Below are 17,340 nucleotides of genomic sequence, written 5' to 3'. Positions count from 1 at the left end.
TCCCGACGGCGCGACTGACGCGAAGTTGGGTGGGGTAGAGAGTAGGGGGCGGTAGTCGGGGGTGGTGGGAGAAGGAGGAGGCGGCGAATCACTTATAAATGGCGCCCAAGCAGGACCCGAAGCCGAAATTCCAGGAGGGTGAGTGTGCGGCCTTGGGGAAAGGCACCTAACGGCTCAGGGGAGGGAGGCTGGTCCGGGGCGGTTGAGGCGTGGGGGGCCGGGGTCGTCGCGGCCCGAGCCCCGGGGGGACCCGCGGGCAGTGCTTTGTGAGGGGCAGGCGCACTGCGGAGGGCGACTTCGGGGCGTCCTCGGGCGACAGCGCTTCGTGGCGCCCAGGCGGGCGTCCGCCTCGGGCGGGGCCGAGGGAGCGCGGTGCGCGCGGCGGGGCCTCGGCGCTTGTTTGTTTTTGTTTTCTCTGAGAGCCGAGAGAGAGTCTATTGTGGGGAGGCGGCCGGCGGGCGGGCGGGCGATGGCGACGGTTAGGAAGTGATGTGGCGTGGGGGGAGGGGAGCAGCGGCCGCCCCATCCCCCGCGCTGACGCGCCGCCCCGGGCCGCGCGGGCGACCGTTGGCCGGAGCCTTGAGGCTGCGGGGACATACGGGGTCTGTCTGAGCCTTCTGCGGAGTCCCGCTGCCGGGGAGGACCGGGGGGGGGGGCGGTGTGGGCCGGGCGCCCCCGCGGCGGGAGAACTGCGTTGTAAGATGGCCGCGCCAAGATGGCGGCGCCATCATGGCTGCCGGCGTCTGGCAGCTGGCGCGCAGCTCCGGGCCAGAAGCAGCGCCCCCTGGCACCGAGATGGCGCGCGGGCGGGTGCCTCCTTTTGCCTCGGAGTGATGGGTGGGGACAGAAAAACCTTGAGCCTCGGGAGCCGGTTCGTCGGCTCGCTGTTGCCTGAAGGCATCGTTTTGCTGTCCTCGGAGCGGGGCGCCGGGGCCCTTTTGCTCTGTGTTTGTTCGCTCCAGAGCCGTCGCTCTGTTTTCACACACAGTTTCAGTTCCACCTTAGTGCGTCTCCGGGGTCCTTGGCCTCGTCATGTTTTAAGTACGGCGGTTGCTTCGACTGGTTGCAGTAGTGTTAGATGAATGGCGACTTGGGAGCTGGTGTTTATTAATTGGCTTCGACCGAGAACCGCGTTCCTGATCAACAGTACTTCCCAGCGGAAAACAGTTACTCAGTTCTCAAAACTCATCCGTCGAGGTAGTTTACTAAAGGAAGTAAAACTGTAAACATAAAGAGGAACACTTTAAACATTTTATTGCCATGGCCGTGTGTGCTTGTTATCTTACAGGCTGAGTCCTGCCTAACTGTTGTTTTAGAGGGATGTTTAACCATTAACGTGCTAGACTTTAAGTCTCAAGCCCCGAACGTAAACGTCTTAACTACACGATGTACTTAAGGGTATTTCAGGAGTATTTTGGTGTGAATACGTTTATCACATTGAGAAATTGTAGCCGTTCATTATTTTGTTAGGTGTTTTTGAGAACGTTTTTTGTTTTGGTTTTTAAGGCAAGTCTTGGTATATTACCCTAGCTATTGATTGATTCTCCTGCCTAAGTCTTCAGAGTGTAGCAGCTAAACCTTGATTACCGTATCTTATAAGTTCTCATCATGGTATAGACTTGTAATGATACTTAAAGTAGTTTTTGAGGGGCTGGAGAGATCAGGTGCTTCCAGAGGCAAGCATGAGGAACCGAGCTTGGGTCCCTAGCAAGCATTTTTAAAAGCCTGTTTATCTCTGGGTGCAGTGGTGCATGCCTTTAATCCAAGCACTCAGGAGGCAGAGGCCAGCAGATCTCTTGGTTCATGGCCATCCTGGTCTACTTAGAGAGTTTCAGTACATCCAGGGCTACACAGAAACTCCTGTGTAGGGTGGGATGGGGGTTGCTGTTTACCCTTCGGTGGTGGGTGGGTGGAACTGGTGCAGGTGGATGGATCTCTGTAGCTCATTGGCCAGCTAGCCTACTAATGGGTGAGCTGCGGTTACAGTGAGAGACCATCTCATCAAAAAATAGTGTGCAGAGTTCATTTAGCTGCTGTAGAAGATGCTGAACTGGCTGGCCTTCACATGTAGAGAGATGGTGTACACTGTAGTTTTGCTAAATATGGAATAATTGGTTTCCTTTGTAAGTGGTGTGTTTCATGTATTAGAGCATGCTAAGAGGCTCATAGAATTGTCCAGGTTGTCAGAGCACAAAGACTTGTTTGATGTTAGGAACTAGAAATCAAGAACGGCTTTTTTGAAGGAAGTGTTTTCTTTCTAAAGGAGATGTTCACTAAGTGAGATGGGTAAGAGCAAACCAGAAAGTTGGGGTAATTGGAGAAGAGCAGGAATAAAGGCTAGGTTATGAAAGCTTTGTAAATCCCTGTGACACATACCTAAAATTCCATCCAGCATTAGAAAAGCAGAGGCAGGATGACCAGCCGTAAAATGACCCCAACTCAGAAAATGAAACAGAACCAAAAAACAAAACAAAAAATCGAAGCTGAAATATATAGCCATCTTTGAAAAATCTCACTTGGTATGTATAAAAGATGGTGTAATATGTTTGGTCCCTACCTTGACTGATTCCTAGGGTCCACGTGATGGAGGTAAAGAACTGTCTTGTCTCCCACAAGTTCTGACCTCCACATATGTACAGTGTAACGTGTGCATACACTTACCTCCCCACAATAAATAAAAGCTCAGAGAACATCTGGAAAGGAAAAATATTTGGTGCTAATGGTATTGTTTTGAAAGCTTGGTAGAATTGATAGTGAAAGGTGGTGAGTATTCATTTGTGTGTGTTTTGCATTATTTTATGTGTATGAGTGTTTCACTTGCATGTGTGTCTGTGTGTCATATATGGGTCTGGTGCCCTCTGAAACCAGAAGAAGGCTTTGGATTTCCACGAATTGGAGTTGTGAGCCTAGTGTGGGTGCTGGGAATGGAAGTTTCTCAGTCCTCTGGAAGGGCTGTTCTTAAATAATCACAAGCTAGTAAGGAGACAGCCCAGGGCAAGATTGTTGTAGTTTGAAACTAGAGTGGACCTAAGGGTGGAGAGCTGTGCTGTTGTAATTTGTCCTTTCCTGAGTTTTGCACTTAAACTTGTTAGCCTGCTTTACAGCAGCTAGCTTTGTATATATTTTTTTCATAATTTAAAGAGCCTTACTTAGTGTAGTTTTTAGCTGAAGCAGCCAGTTTTTTTTTAAAGCAGTATTACTTCAGAGTAGCTTATACCTGTAGTGAAGTTCATAATCACATATGTGATCATAGTGCTTTTGTATAATAGCAGAATGTTTTGCCCATTTTCGTGGATCTTAACCTTGAACTGTTTGAAAAGAAAGTCTAGTCATTTTATCATCTTTATTCAAGGTGGACATAGCTTTAGTAATGCTTTCATCAATTGAGTAGTACAATATTTCACGGAGAATCTTGCTGTTAAGGTTACTGGAACTTATTCTGGAAGGTTAGAAAAAAAAAGTTTCCAAAACCACTCCAATGGCCAAGGATGTATGTGGCTCCGTTGGAAGAGTGCTCCCATAGCATGCGCAAAGCCATGGATTCAACCAAAGGTGGTAGCCTGTAATCCCAGGAGGTGGGTAGGATCAGCATTTGTTTCCCTCTTCTAGTTTTACATGTTCATTCTATGTTCCATGGGTTGTGAACTACAGATAAACTACTACACTTTTTCGCACTTGTTTCTTCTGTCTAGTTCCTCCTTTGTTTGTGAACTGGCACAAGTAACTGGCTCTCTGACTGCTTAATGGGAAGAAACGTACAATATAATTGTAGAGAAGGATACAAGCGTGTTTGCTTGCCTGTGTGTTTCTTGTAAATGTGAAATGCTTGGCACACAATAGTGCTGGCAAATAGGTGCTTTTAAGGTCTCATTTAAAAGTGAGAGGGTCTTACATGTAGCCTTGGCTGGCCTATGTAAAACATACTGGCCCTGAATTCAAGAGGTCCGTCAGCCTCTGCCTCCTGAGTGCTGGGATTAAAGGTATGTACAATCATGTTAGGTCCATAATAGATATTTATAATATATTTTTAATGTATTAGTTTTCAGCATAGGACTGGTAGATTAAATTTTATAGCCATATAACTGACCTTGTTGGATACTTCAGTTGGCCTTGCAATGTGTTGAAAGCAAGTGGACTGAAAATAATGTGAGAGATAAACTTTTGCTACCATCATGTGGAGTCAAGTTCAGAAATCAACCTGCCCAATTTGTTTAATGAGCACAGATGGCTTCAAATCTCAAGTCTAGCCAGATTTTATTTGGATTTGCAAGTGCTGGTGGTAGATTGAGCATTGGGTTTAAGTTCCCAGAGTTAGGATTATTTCTGTCTGTTGCTCATTGGATAGACTAGCTTCTAGAATACTGAGAAATAAACATAGATAGGATAACTTAAAACTAGCCATTCCATCGCTCATGTCATTAGAAATTTTAATGTGTAGAGAGAATATTTGGTAAAAAGAAGCGCAGAGGTCAGTCAAATGACTAAACTTAAGACACTTGGAGGACATTTTAAAAATTATATTTCCAAGCTGGTCATGATGGTGCACGCCATCATGTACGCCATCTGTAATCCCGGCAGAGGCAGGTTGGTCTACAAAGCGAATCCAGGACAGCGAAGGCCACACAGAGGAAAAACCCTGTCTCGAACAAACAAAAAATAAAAAAATTCTATTTCCAGATAATTAGAACAAGTGAACTAGCCCAACATTATCCCATGAGTAACTACAGTAGATTTTGTGAGGTGTTCTGATTATTTAAATATAAATAGAAATTTAAGTTGTTTGTTGCTGACCTTGGATACTAAGGATAAGGATTTGTTCTGGAAGCATTCATGTATAGTCTTACCTGTTTTTCCTACTTTTACTGGGACAAATATACTGTAGTGTGTAGTGGCTCTTGGAGTCACCACTGTTCTAAATGAATGACAAAGGACTCAATTAACCTGGCCCTCCCCCCCCTCTTTTACAGGTGAGCGAGTGTTGTGCTTTCATGGGCCTCTTCTGTATGAAGCAAAGGTATGGAGCCTGTTTTCTTTTGAGAAGGTCAAAAATGTTGGCTAGGTCTGAATTTTTAATATCAAATTACAGTATATTCTTACCGGGTATATAAAAACTGTTATGGTTTTCATAGGTTCACAACTCTTCTATTGTCATTTTGAGTTTGGTGCTGCTTGTTTGTTGGTGGATGGAGAAAGTTCAGAGGTTAAAGATGTACTTCTTTCTTTCCTTTCCTTTCTTTTCTTCCTTCCTTCCTCCCTCCCTCCCTCCCTCCCTCCCTCCCTCCCTCCCTCCCTCCTTCCTTCCTTCCTTCCTTCCTTCCTCTGCCTCCACACTAGAAGAAGTCACTGGCTCTCTCTATAGATGGTTATGAACCATCATGTGATTGCTAGGAATTGAACTCAGGACCTTTAGAAGAACAGCCTGTTAAAAATTAAAAATAAGAAGAAGCAGGGGGATAACCGATATTCTCTGCGAGAGGTTTATTAGAAGGGTATGGAGGAAGTGGGTAGCAGGACATGGTGGGGGAAGAGAGGGGGAAAGGAAAGGGGAAAGGGCGCGCCCTGAGAGAGAAAGAGAAGAGTGTAAGAGAGGAAAAGAGAGGAGTGTAAGAGAGGGAAAGAAAAGAGTGTAAGAGAGAGACCATGTGTTGGATCAGCCCTTTTAAGGGGGCACGATAACCACGCCTTCCAGGTGTGGCTACCTGGCTGGCGACATATGATGACATCATAGGTTGCTGGGTAACCCAGAAGCTGGTTGTGTTCCAAAATACTAACACAGCCAATACACAGTTCTTAATCTCAGAGCTATCTCTCCAGTCCCCTCCTGTGACTTTTCTAAACTTAGTAAAGGTTTGTCTGTTGGAAAAGCATTTAAGTGATAAATGAAGGTTGGTTGGTTCTAGCAAGTATCATTTTATAGTTAATAACTCAACAGAAAAGTACACTGTGTGCTTACAAGCACTTGTGCCACCTCATGAGTGTGGAGGTGAGAGGATAACCTCAAGTGCTAGTCTCCTCTTCCTGACTTTGAAAGACAGTCTCTTTGTTGTCCTTATACATGCCTATCTTACCTTCAGATTTCCTAGGATTCTTTTCTTCTCCAACTCCCATATCAGTGTAGGAGGAGCAGGATCATATGCGTTTTGGAGATCATACGAATTCTGCCTGCATGGATGGCATGTACTATTACCCACTGAGCCATTTATTTCCTTTGCTTTAACAATTGATGTTTAACTTCTCTCTGCACACTGTGTGTGTGCGTGCATGCCTGTGTCTTTCTCTTTGGGTCTGTCTGGTGTTTTTCAGACTTGAGTTACATGCTCAAGCTGACCTTGAACTAACAAGCAGTCCTCTTGCCTCACCCTCTCATGCTGAGGTCTCACACAGATGTGAACCACCATGCCTGGTTGTCATATACATTAAACTTCTGTTTTGTTAATTTGGATGGCAAAGTTTGAGTTCTGCGTGAATAAGGCTTTTTTATTTTTTTTCTGTTCCATCATATGCTCTTCTTAATATAAAAATTGACTTTAAATTTAGCCAGAGGTGCTTGGTGGTGGTGGTACATGCCTTTAATCCTGGTAGTCAGAGGCAGGTAGATCTCTTGAGTTCAAGGACAGTCAGGGCTACATAAAACCCTATCTCAAAAAACCAAAAAAAAAAAAAAAAAGACCAGAGATGACAGTATAATGCGATTATTTTTATTTTAATTAAAAATGTTTGCAGTGCTCATGATTAAACCCAGAGCTTTACATATTTTTGGAAGAGAGCTACCACTGCAGTTCTATCCCATTTTACAATAACTCCAAGGACCTGGGTCCATTCCCAGTACCCACATGCTGACATACAACCATCTATACTTTAGTTCCAGGGGATCTAGCACTCTCTTCTGAATTATGTATATATCAGGTACACATATGGTACACATACACGTAACAGCCTACAATAATTTAATTTTGGTGACTTTTGGTAGAATTTTAGGTTGGGGTATCATTCTGGTGCTTGAACCCAGAGATTTAAATACTCTAGCACTGAGCTATACCAGCACAGGAAATTGAAAGTTTCCTTAGCCGTTTGCTTTTGAGATAGTGTCTTGCTGTAGAGCTCAGAGTGTTCTTAACCTCAGTCTAGACACCATATGCTTACTCTGACTGCCTGAAGATCGGGACTGCAGGCATTTCTTTCTTTTCTTTTTTTTTTTTTTTTTTTTGCAAGATTTTATTTATTCATCCATCTATTTATCTATTTATCTATATCTATTCATCCATTTATTTATTTATTCATTCATTCATTTATTCATTCATTCATTCATTTATTTATTTATTTATTTATTTATTTATTTATTTATTTATTTATTTATTTATTTATTACATATATAGTGTTCTGCCTGCACTAGATCTCATTATAAGATGGTTGTGAGCCACCATGTGGTTGCTGGGAATTGAACCCAGGACCATTTACTTATTTATTTATTTATTTATTTATTTGTTTGTTTATTTACATGTATAGTGTTCTGCCTGCACTAGATCTCATTATAAGATGGTTGTGAGCCACCATGGGGTTGCTGGGAATTGAACTCAGGACCTTTGGAAGAACAGCCAGTGCTCTTAACCTCTGAGCCATCTCTCCAGCCCCGGCATTTCTTTCTTAGTTGTTTGTAGTTCTGCCTGCAGAACGCATGTATATCTGCACGCCAGAAGAGGGCACCAGATCTCATTATAGATGGTTGTGAACCACCACTTGGTTGCTGGGAATTGAAATCATGACCTCTAGAAAAGCAGTCAGTGCTCTTAACTCCTGAGCCATCTCTCCAGCCCCTCTTTCTTAGTTTTTAAAACATTATTTTAAGACAGGTGCTCACTTTGTAGTCTTTGCTGGCTTGGAACTCTTTAGACCAGGGTGATCTTGAACTCAAAGAATAACTGCTCTACCTCATCCAGATTGGGATTAATTTTAAAGGTGTGCTTGGGCAGGCATTTAAGAATTGAACAAAAAGGCTGCTGGCTGCTTACATGGTACAGTACTTACCTATCATGATTGAGACCCTATTAACTCAATCCTACCACCACCACCACCCCTGGCGGGGGTGGGTGAGGGGAATAGACCACCTTACAAATGTATACTGAGTGCTGGCACTGACATATGACCAAGCTATTTGGGACAGGATAGTTGAGACAGAAAGATTACTTAGGGTACAGAGTTCAAGGATAACCTGGATAGCTTAGTGAGACTTTCTTACAAAGTAGCCAACAAGGCAGGTGACAAAGCTCAGTGGAAAGGCATTTTTCATGACTGAGGCACTGGTTCAGTCCCCATTACAGAAAACCAGCAAAGGTCTAGTAACACTCAAACACACATACACATACTCTATACATGTCCATATATAAGTATATAAAGTATAATGTTTAAAGCAGTTTCTGTGTGATTTTCTAGGAAGTTTATATTTGTATGAGAATATTCTTAGCAAATATAGTGCCAGGCAGTTCTGACTAAAAATTATGTTCATCTCTCATGTTTTGAATGTAGAGGTGTTTGTGTCTTTTTTATAATCTTGTATGTTTTTCCTTGTTAATTTGCTGTATTAACTTTGGGCACTCACACATTTGAACTAGCTGTTTTTCTTTGGCAGCAGAATACTCTGGTGAACAATTTTTAAATGGTAATTGGAGGAAACTATTGTTTGATTTACCCATAGCGAACATCCTTAAATCCAAAGTCAGATAATAATCTCTTGTCAAAACATGTGACCTTGTTTTGTTTAGCTATTTTTTTAAGATTTTTTTTATGTATACAATGTTCTGTCTGCGTGTATACCTGCACACCAGAAGAGGGCACCAGATTTCATTATAGATGGTTGAGAGCTACCATGGAATTGAACTCAGAACTGGATCAGCACTGGGAGTTATCCAGTGCTCTTAACCACTGAGCCATTTTTCCAGCCCTAGTTTAGATACTTTTAAGAGTACTTTTAAAACTAATTTTAAAAAAATCAGCATAGTGTCTTTAATAGACTGATGAAATTCTTTTTGAAATAAATGTAGTTCTTAGCTAGAATTAAAAACAAAAAACAAGAAAAGTGTTTATTTTTGACCATGGATGGCAGATATAGCCTCTTGATGTATAGAGACAGCTTATTAATGCTGTCAGGTTTGTGTTTATTTCTAAGTGGCCATTTTGTAAGGAAAAAATGTTCTCAGCACTAGGATTATAAAATCAAACTGGGACTTAGAGAGGGGCATGGGAGGAGATGGGAGAGGGAGGGTGGGATTGGGAGGAAATGAAGGAGGGGGCTAGAGCTGGGATGAGTGAATAAACTGTAATTAATACAAAAAACAATTAAAATGCAATAAACGTTATATTGAATAAATAAATATATGTATAAATAAAAGTAAAATCAAACTGACCAACTCTCAGTCCTTGAAGGTTCTCTAAAAGTTTTACAGCATCAAATTATTCAAACAAGATTTAATAAGTACATCTGTTATGATGCAGATTTGCTTTTGTTAAGAATAAGATTATGTGTATACTAAAGACTTTTTCTTTTTTATTTCAGTGTGTAAAGGTTGCCATAAAGGACAAACAAGTGAAATACTTTATCCATTACAGTGGTTGGAATAAAAAGTGAGTATTAGATCTTTAAAAAGCATTTGTCAACTGTTTTAGGCAAGGGTAAGCCATTTTTAGTATGGTGAAAGTATCAGGCAGAACTCAGCCATTTTATAGGTGGTACTTGATTCTTGGGAATATTTTTGTAGTATCTGGTAGTTACTGACTAACTATCCTGATTGAATTATGAGGGTTTTATTTATTTTAATAGCATATTTTAGGATGGCCTGAGCACAAACCAAATGACTAATCTTTCTTATTTATGCAGTTAAACTCAAAACTAGTTGTAGAAATGGGGGTGGTGGTGTTTTAGAAATAGACCCATTTTAGGACATTTTGAGACATAATGCTAATGTTTACAGAAAGATTTTCACATGGCTTAGTAAGGAAAATTCTTTTATAGAATTTAACTTTCTCGTGCTCACTTTCTGGAGCTCTTTCTCAGTATGTTCTTTTGGGGACCCAAAAGTAACAGCACCTAGTAAAATATCCAGGCCTTTTTGTTCTCTGGATTGAATAGCTTATTTTCACTAGGGGAAATTGTTTTATTATTAATCTTGTATACTTCTGGGATGTCATTGCAAGGGACTAGCCATTCAGGAATTACTTTCTGATAACTCCCAGGGCTTAATGTTTTGTCTCTCACTTGAACAAGAATCTGATACTTCTTTACATGGGAGGACATGCCAACTGTTGTGATGGTTGGTACTCTTGATGTAGAAGTTTTGTTTTTTCTGTTAAGTTTACTGGCTCTTTAACTTTGATGTAAATTTATATTTTATAGTTTTCTTTTATCTAAATGACCAACCAGTCAATAAAGTTTGTTAAAAATATGTAAATGCTTTTAGGTGAGAAATACCAAACTTTTAACTTATTTTATTAGTATAATTTTAGAAAGGCCACAATTCAAAATACATGAAAGCATACTCTGGTAACTTGTGAATAAAGTATTTCTAATAATGATTAGTGGGTAATATTAGCATTTCAGAATGATGCCAGTCTCAAACTACTGACACACCCTTTTAATCCCTGCATGCAGGAGGCAGTGGCAGGCTGATCTCTGAGTTCCAGGTTAGCCAGAACTACATAGTGAAACTCTGCCCCCCCCCCCCCAAAAAAAAAAAAAAAAAAAAGAAAAAGCAATAATTTTTGATCTTAGGTTGTAGCTAGGAAATGGACTTTTTTTTGGAAATTATTATTTTTTTATAATTATTTTTGAAAATGGACTTTTATGTTGTAGCTTTTAGAGTATCTCCATATGAAAAAATGAACTGAAAAACTGAATTTCCATCTTTAATAATTTATGAGGCTTGTATTTTACATGCTAATGTCCAGATAAAATGTCTAATAGACTCTTTCCTGTAGGAAGTAGAATGTCTTCTGTTTGCCTATGGGGGATAGGAAAGTTAAAAGTTCATATAAAATAAACAAGGAAAGGAAACACAAAACACATTCATGGGGTGGGCCTACTTTTCTTCCCTTGCACACTTTAACTTAGAATTTTGTTTTAATAGCTGTCAATACAGCCTTTATGCTTCATTCTTGTATTTTGTGTAAATTACATATGGATATTTATAAGTCAATATCTGTATATTAGGTTGCTGTTTTTGTTGATTGCCATCAATTAGGAAAACAAAGCCTCTCTGGTTTTCTAGTTTTACTTTTTCAAAAAGTAGTTGTTCCTTTGTTGGAATGTGGTTCATGATAGAAATAAGTGGTAGTTTCATTCAGATTGTTCTCCTGGGAAAAGAAAAGGGTAAATAGCTCTAGTAGGCATTATATGACTGTCATGACTGCTGTTGCTGTGTACTGAGGGAAATGAAGGTCTCATAGGTGGCTTTCATAGTTGACTTGCTAAACATGCTTTTTTAACCTTTCTTGGAGTATTTAGAAGTGATTTTTCATTTTCCTTTTTTAAGACTGGGTCTTGCTTTGTAGCTTTGGCTATCCCGGAATTTGCAGTAATCTTTCTGCCTCATGAGTGCTGAGATTATGCTTGTGCCACCACATCTAGCTCTAGAGAAACTTTTAAAACTGTTTCAGAGGAGTGTTCTTTAAATGCCTGTCAAGTATATTATGTATATGTTTATTTTTGCCTGTGGATTAATTTTTGGATTAGGCACACACAACTACTTTGGAAAATAATGAAAGTTATATGTTTGGTCTATACTTAAAATTTGAGTGGCCCTCAGCTTAATATAGTAAGAGATTGTCTGTTTTGTTTTTCTCAGGTTCAGCAAGGATTTTTAACTCTTTGCTTATAAGCTCCTGGAATGGCTTGATAATTGGATATTGGTCAAAGTGCTTGTTTAGATATCGTTCATATCTGAAAGGGAAGGAGTTTCTAAGGTTTGAAAGCAGTTAAAAGGTAGCACCCTTTGATTTTTGGGAGAATAAGGATATACTTTTTTTAAAAGATCTTTATGGAAAGGGATGTATGTAGTTCAGTGGTAAAAGTGTCCGTCCCCCCAGCATGCATGGAGCCCTGGGCCCAATTTCTAATACTCGCCCCACCCCACCAAAAAAAAAAGGAGGGGGGAAGATGGTTTGTAAAACACTTATTTATGTATTTAGAAAAATGGTCTTAATTTTTAGCCCTACCTGGTCTGGAGTTTGATGTGTAGGCCAGGCTGGCCCGGAACTCAAATGTACCTGTTTCTACCTCTACAGTGTATACCATTATGCCCTGCTATAGGACACCTTTAAAATACACTGGTACAGCAAAATTCTTCAAACTGGAATTTTTTTTTGAACATTAGTTTAAATACACTTTCAAAGTTACAGTAAATACATCTTACTGGAATTTGTTGACACAGACATTAAAATATTCCATTTGTAAATGAATCTTGATAAAGCTTAAGCTAAATTCTGCACATAGTTACTGAGATTACTTTGTACTATGCTGTCTGTATCAGAAGTGCTGTGAGGCCCAGGCGCTCTGAAAAATCTTTGAAGACACGTGAGGATATTGTAGCCCTTTTTCCTGTTCCTGAAGGAGCTCCCTCAGTACACCACCCCCTCCTGACCTCTAGGTAAATGCATGTTTTAAAGTTTTCTTTAGGAAATCATGTTGAAGAATGTTTTTTTTTATTTATTAATTTTCCTTTTGGCTATTCTCTGTAAGAGGTCAGAGGTGGGATTCATTAAGTAAAAGATTGCCTCAGGAATGCACCTGATTGTGTCACTAATGGAGCTCCATCAGCAGGAGAAAAGACTAATTTTGCTTAAAAAGTTCAACATTCTACAAGAAAGTTTTGTTTTCCCATACACATCAGCAAAAAGGTTCGTTTTTGTGAGAAGCCAGATAGCTACCTTAGCCATCTTTGGAAGTTGCAGTACTCCCTTTGAGTAGAAGAAAGTGAATCATAAGGTATTTGAAAAACTATTTTAAGCCTTTAATAAGACTTAGCCATCTAGGTGGTGAGTATTGTAGACTTTATGATGTATTCCTGATGTACTTTTTAGCATATGTGAGCTGTGTAACTTAAGATAGTACTGTAATGGCTTAGAGACTCTTAAGTGAATTATTCTTAGACAATTTAAAAATGATTTGGGTAATCTACATACATAGTTTATATTTGGAATGTTTTAGTTGAGAGTGGATTTGCAGTGCTGGGGTATCATTATTTCAGAAAAAGCTGGGCAAGGTTTGTGTATTCCTTTAATTACAGATTTTGGGATACTGAGGCAAGAGGATTAATGTGAATTCAAGGCCAATTTGGAATTCATAAAAAATTGTCTCAGAGAACTATGGTTAACAAGATGGTTCAGTTGGTAAAAGTACTTGTCACCAAGTTTGAAGACCCAAGTTGGATCCCCAGGACCTACATGCTGAAAGAAATTGACTCCAAAAAGCTGTTCTCTGACCTCTACACACATACTGTACCATGCACTTGTACACATATACAAATAAATAGATGTTAAAAGTACAAAATTAAACTTAGTTATTTCAAGGAATTCCGAAGTTTTAACTCTTATTTTTAAATGTTAATTGGAAGAGAACCTAAGCTGTTAAAAATGTTCTTCAGTGCTATTTTAACTTGTCTTTTTCAGTTGGGATGAATGGGTTCCAGAAAGCAGAGTACTCAAATATGTGGACACCAATTTGCAGAAGCAGCGAGAACTTCAAAAGGCCAATCAGTAAGTTTGTTTTGAGAAACTGAGTTTTGAGATTTATGGACAAGGAATGAACAAAATGGGATCATGGTGGTCTCCCTTTCTATTTTTGGTTCCAGTGTTAATGCTTGATTTCAAGTAATTACATATTTTCTAGATAAAAGAAATATCGAAGTTTATTTCTAAAAATGAATTTTAAAGAAATATTCTGACTCTTTTATTATTTTAAGAAAATTAACCTGCTGCCATGCATAATTTTTGGATGCTTTTTGCACTAGTTGTCTTGTTACTGTTACTGAGTTTCTGATGAAGGGCAGTTGGTAGGTACCATGGGCTGTCCATTTCCATATGCTTAGAAATAGTCAATCAAATGGCAAAAAAAAAAAAAAAAAAAAATCCTCTCACTTCTGAGTCTGTTTTTAGAATTTGGCAGAAAGTGTTAGGAATTGTAGATGCAAACTCACTGATAATCTTGCTTAATTAACTTCTTCTGTGCTGTGGAAAGCATAGTTAACTGATGGTGAAACAGAAAGGAAGAGATATTCCCATTAATGTTCACATTGAGGAAAAAAATACCCATAAAACTTACAGGATAGTTATTACATTTGAATTTTACAGTATTAAAAAAAATAGGATTATAACATGATGGAATCAAGTTAAAAGAAAACATTGTGACTTATAGTGAATTTCCAACCAGGAATAGCACTGGAATTTTCAGTTTCTGAAAATTTGTACTACTTTGTTTGTTTGTTTGTTTGCATTCATGTATTTATTTTGTGTGGACATGGGTTTGTCTTGATGAGATTGTGGAGGTTGGAGTCAGTTTTTTTTCCTACTCTTATGTAGGGTCCAGGGTCAGTAGCACTTTGACCTCTTGGGCCACCCCTCTGGCTTTGCGCATGGTTTCTTGAGTCTTTTGATTTCTGTAGACCTTTAAGAAATTTATTTTTGGGTTTTATATATATAAACACATGAGTGTTTTGCCTTTATTATGTGGGCTCCACGTGTATGCCTGGTGCCTAAGGAGGCCGGAAAGTGTCAGATCCCCTGGAGTTATAGATAGTTGTGAGCCACCATGTAGGCGCTGGGAATAAAACTCGGGCCTTCTACAAGAGCAAGGAGTGCTCTAAACCTCTAAGCTGTCTTCCCAGAGCTGGCTTACCGAAATCTTCTGCCTCTCAATGCATATATGTATGTGGGCTTGCGGGGGGAGGGGGGCACACTCAGTTTTTAAAATTAAATATATGGAAATTTAATTTTTTTAAGGTTTATTTATTCATTTATTTAGTTACTTAATGTATATGAATGCTGTCTATCTGCATGTATCCCTGCATGCCAGAAGAGGGCATTAGATCACATTATAGATGATTGTGAGCCACCATGTATGTGGGTGCTGAGAATTGAACTCAGGACCTCTAGAAGAGCAGACAGTGCTCTTCACTGCTGAGCCATCTCTCCAGCCCGGAAATTTAATTCTTGTTCCTGTGTCCTAGGCAGAAAAATTTCAGGCCTTCTATACACACACACACACACACACACACACACACACATTTTTTTTTTGGTCTGCTTGTATGTATGCACACCAGAAGATAGCATCAAATTCCATGTAGTTATGAGCAGCCATGTGGGTCCTGGGAATTGAATTCAGGACCTCTGGAAGAGCAGCCAGTGTTCTTAACTGCTAGGCTATCTCTTCAGCTTCAATTTCAGACTACCTATGGGTATTACTTTTTATTTTGTAATACAGTGAATCTGTACAACATAACAATGTGGAACATTCTGGAAGTGTACTTACAGTAACAGATAAACTTGAAAAATTTTTCTTAGAGTCTCACTGTATAAACCTTGGCTGGCCTTGACCTTAAAGGAATCTACCTGCTTCGCCTTTTAAAAAGTGCTGGGATTAAAGGTGTGTGCCACTATACCTGTTTGGGAACTACAGTTTAAAGTGCTTTATGATGACTTTTTGACATTATTTTTGAAGGGAACAATATGCAGAGGGCAAGATGAGAGGGGCTGCTCCAGGAAAGAAGACATCTGGTCTGCAACAGAAAAATGTTGAAGTGTAAGATGCTCTTGATATATATATATATATCTATATATATATATTAATATTGCATGCTTCTTTAAGTGTTATTCAGATTTATGGTTGGTTATGATACTTATTTCATCTCTAATGGGGGCTTTTAAAAAGTCAGTGAAATTTTTATTTCTCAGATACCAGGTTGCTAAAGCAATTTGAAATGCACAATAACTGATTTTCCTTAGCCTCTTTCCTTGCGCTAGAATATTTGTAACATTAACATTTAAGCTGGTGGCGTACGCCTATAATTCCTCACTTGGGGAAGCAGAGGCAGGCCAATCTTTGCGAGTTCAAGGCTAGCCTGCCCTACAAAGTGAATCCAGGACAGCCAGGGCTACACAGAGAAACCTGTCTTGAAAAACAAAACCCAAAAAAATTGCATTGTTTTAGCCTGTAATTCAGTGCCAATAAATGCTTTTACAGTTCTTAAAATTTTTTAAAGATTTATTTATTTTAAGATTTATGCAGTATTCTGCCTGCATGTGTGCCTGCAATCCAGAAGAGGTCACCAGAACTCATACATGATTTTGAGCCACCGTGTAGTTGCTGGGAATTGAACTCAAGACCTTTAGAAGAACAGCCAGTGTTCTTAACCTGAGCCATCTCTCCAGCCATACAGTTTTGTTTGAAGTTACATGTGTATACACGTATAATGTTTCCTCCTAGGTAGAAGTAAATTGTCAGGTAGTCATAAGTATTGAGATAATTATTTTGGCTAAGGATACTTTTTCAGTAGTGTAAATATGTATAAAAAAAATGAGAAAGAATAGGGTAACTTGTTAATTCTGGATTGTAAGGCTTCTTGTTAACCAGCCCATAGGTATCTCTATAAAGATTATGTACCTGGAACTGACTGTAGAAAAGATGACCAAATACATGATCTTAAAGATTAGTAATAAGAAAACAGGATATAACTATTATTTGTACTTTTTGAGAATTTCACACATTTATGCAATGTACTTTGGTTATGTCTATCCCAGTACTTTCCCCTCCAACCCTAGACACCCCCTTTTCAATAGGTCTCTCACCGGTCTTCTTCTTCTTTTTTTTTTTTTTTTAAGTCTAATAAATATAGTTACTGCTGGTTTTGTGTTCATGGGTTTAGGGCAATTCACTGGAGCATGGGCCACCTAATAGTGGCCATACCCCTAAAGAAAAATGGCTCCCTCTTTGCCAGCAGCCATAAATTGCCAATAGCTCTTCAACTAAGAGGTAGGGCCTCATGGGTTCTTTTCCTTCCATGCTAGAATGTTGGCTTGTGTAGGTAACTAGTGCAACAGCTGTGTCATGTCCAGAAGACAGCATTTCACAGCACTCTGTCCCTATTCTGCCTTTCCATTTGTTCACACCCTCTTAGGCTTTGTTCTCTGACCTTGGTGGGGGAAAGTAGAACAGTACAGATGTCCCAATCGGTGAGCATTCACAATGAAGTCTTCTGAGCACTTTGACCAGTTACAAGTCTGTAGCTTTTTTGGCCCAAGGTTGAGAGCAACACACACACACACACACACACACACACACACACACACACACACACA

The 17,340-nt window shown here is 39.6% G+C and overlaps 1 protein-coding gene across 2 annotated transcripts in view; it reads left to right on the top strand.

Moving 5' to 3' along the window:
* The window catches only part of Morf4l1 (mortality factor 4 like 1), a 24,788-nt gene continuing 7,448 nt past the window's right edge, over positions 1 to 17,340 (top strand). The window contains exons 1-6 of one of the 2 annotated variants that reach the window (XM_055629807.1): positions 1 to 138; positions 4,968 to 5,014; positions 9,551 to 9,618; positions 12,519 to 12,635; positions 13,657 to 13,743; positions 15,704 to 15,784. In XM_055629807.1, the coding sequence (XP_055485782.1) occupies positions 99 to 138; positions 4,968 to 5,014; positions 9,551 to 9,618; positions 12,519 to 12,635; positions 13,657 to 13,743; positions 15,704 to 15,784 (440 nt within the window). In that variant the 5' untranslated portion in view covers positions 1 to 98. The remainder of the gene's footprint in view (positions 139 to 4,967; positions 5,015 to 9,550; positions 9,619 to 12,518; positions 12,636 to 13,656; positions 13,744 to 15,703; positions 15,785 to 17,340) is intronic. The other variant, XM_055629808.1, reaches the window with a different exon arrangement.

This window comes from Psammomys obesus, unplaced genomic scaffold (assembly GCF_907164565.1).
Source record: "Psammomys obesus unplaced genomic scaffold, mPsaObe1.curated_primary_1811, whole genome shotgun sequence".
Lineage (NCBI taxonomy): Eukaryota > Metazoa > Chordata > Mammalia > Rodentia > Muridae > Psammomys > Psammomys obesus.
This window is presented reverse-complemented; position numbering and strand designations above follow the sequence as displayed.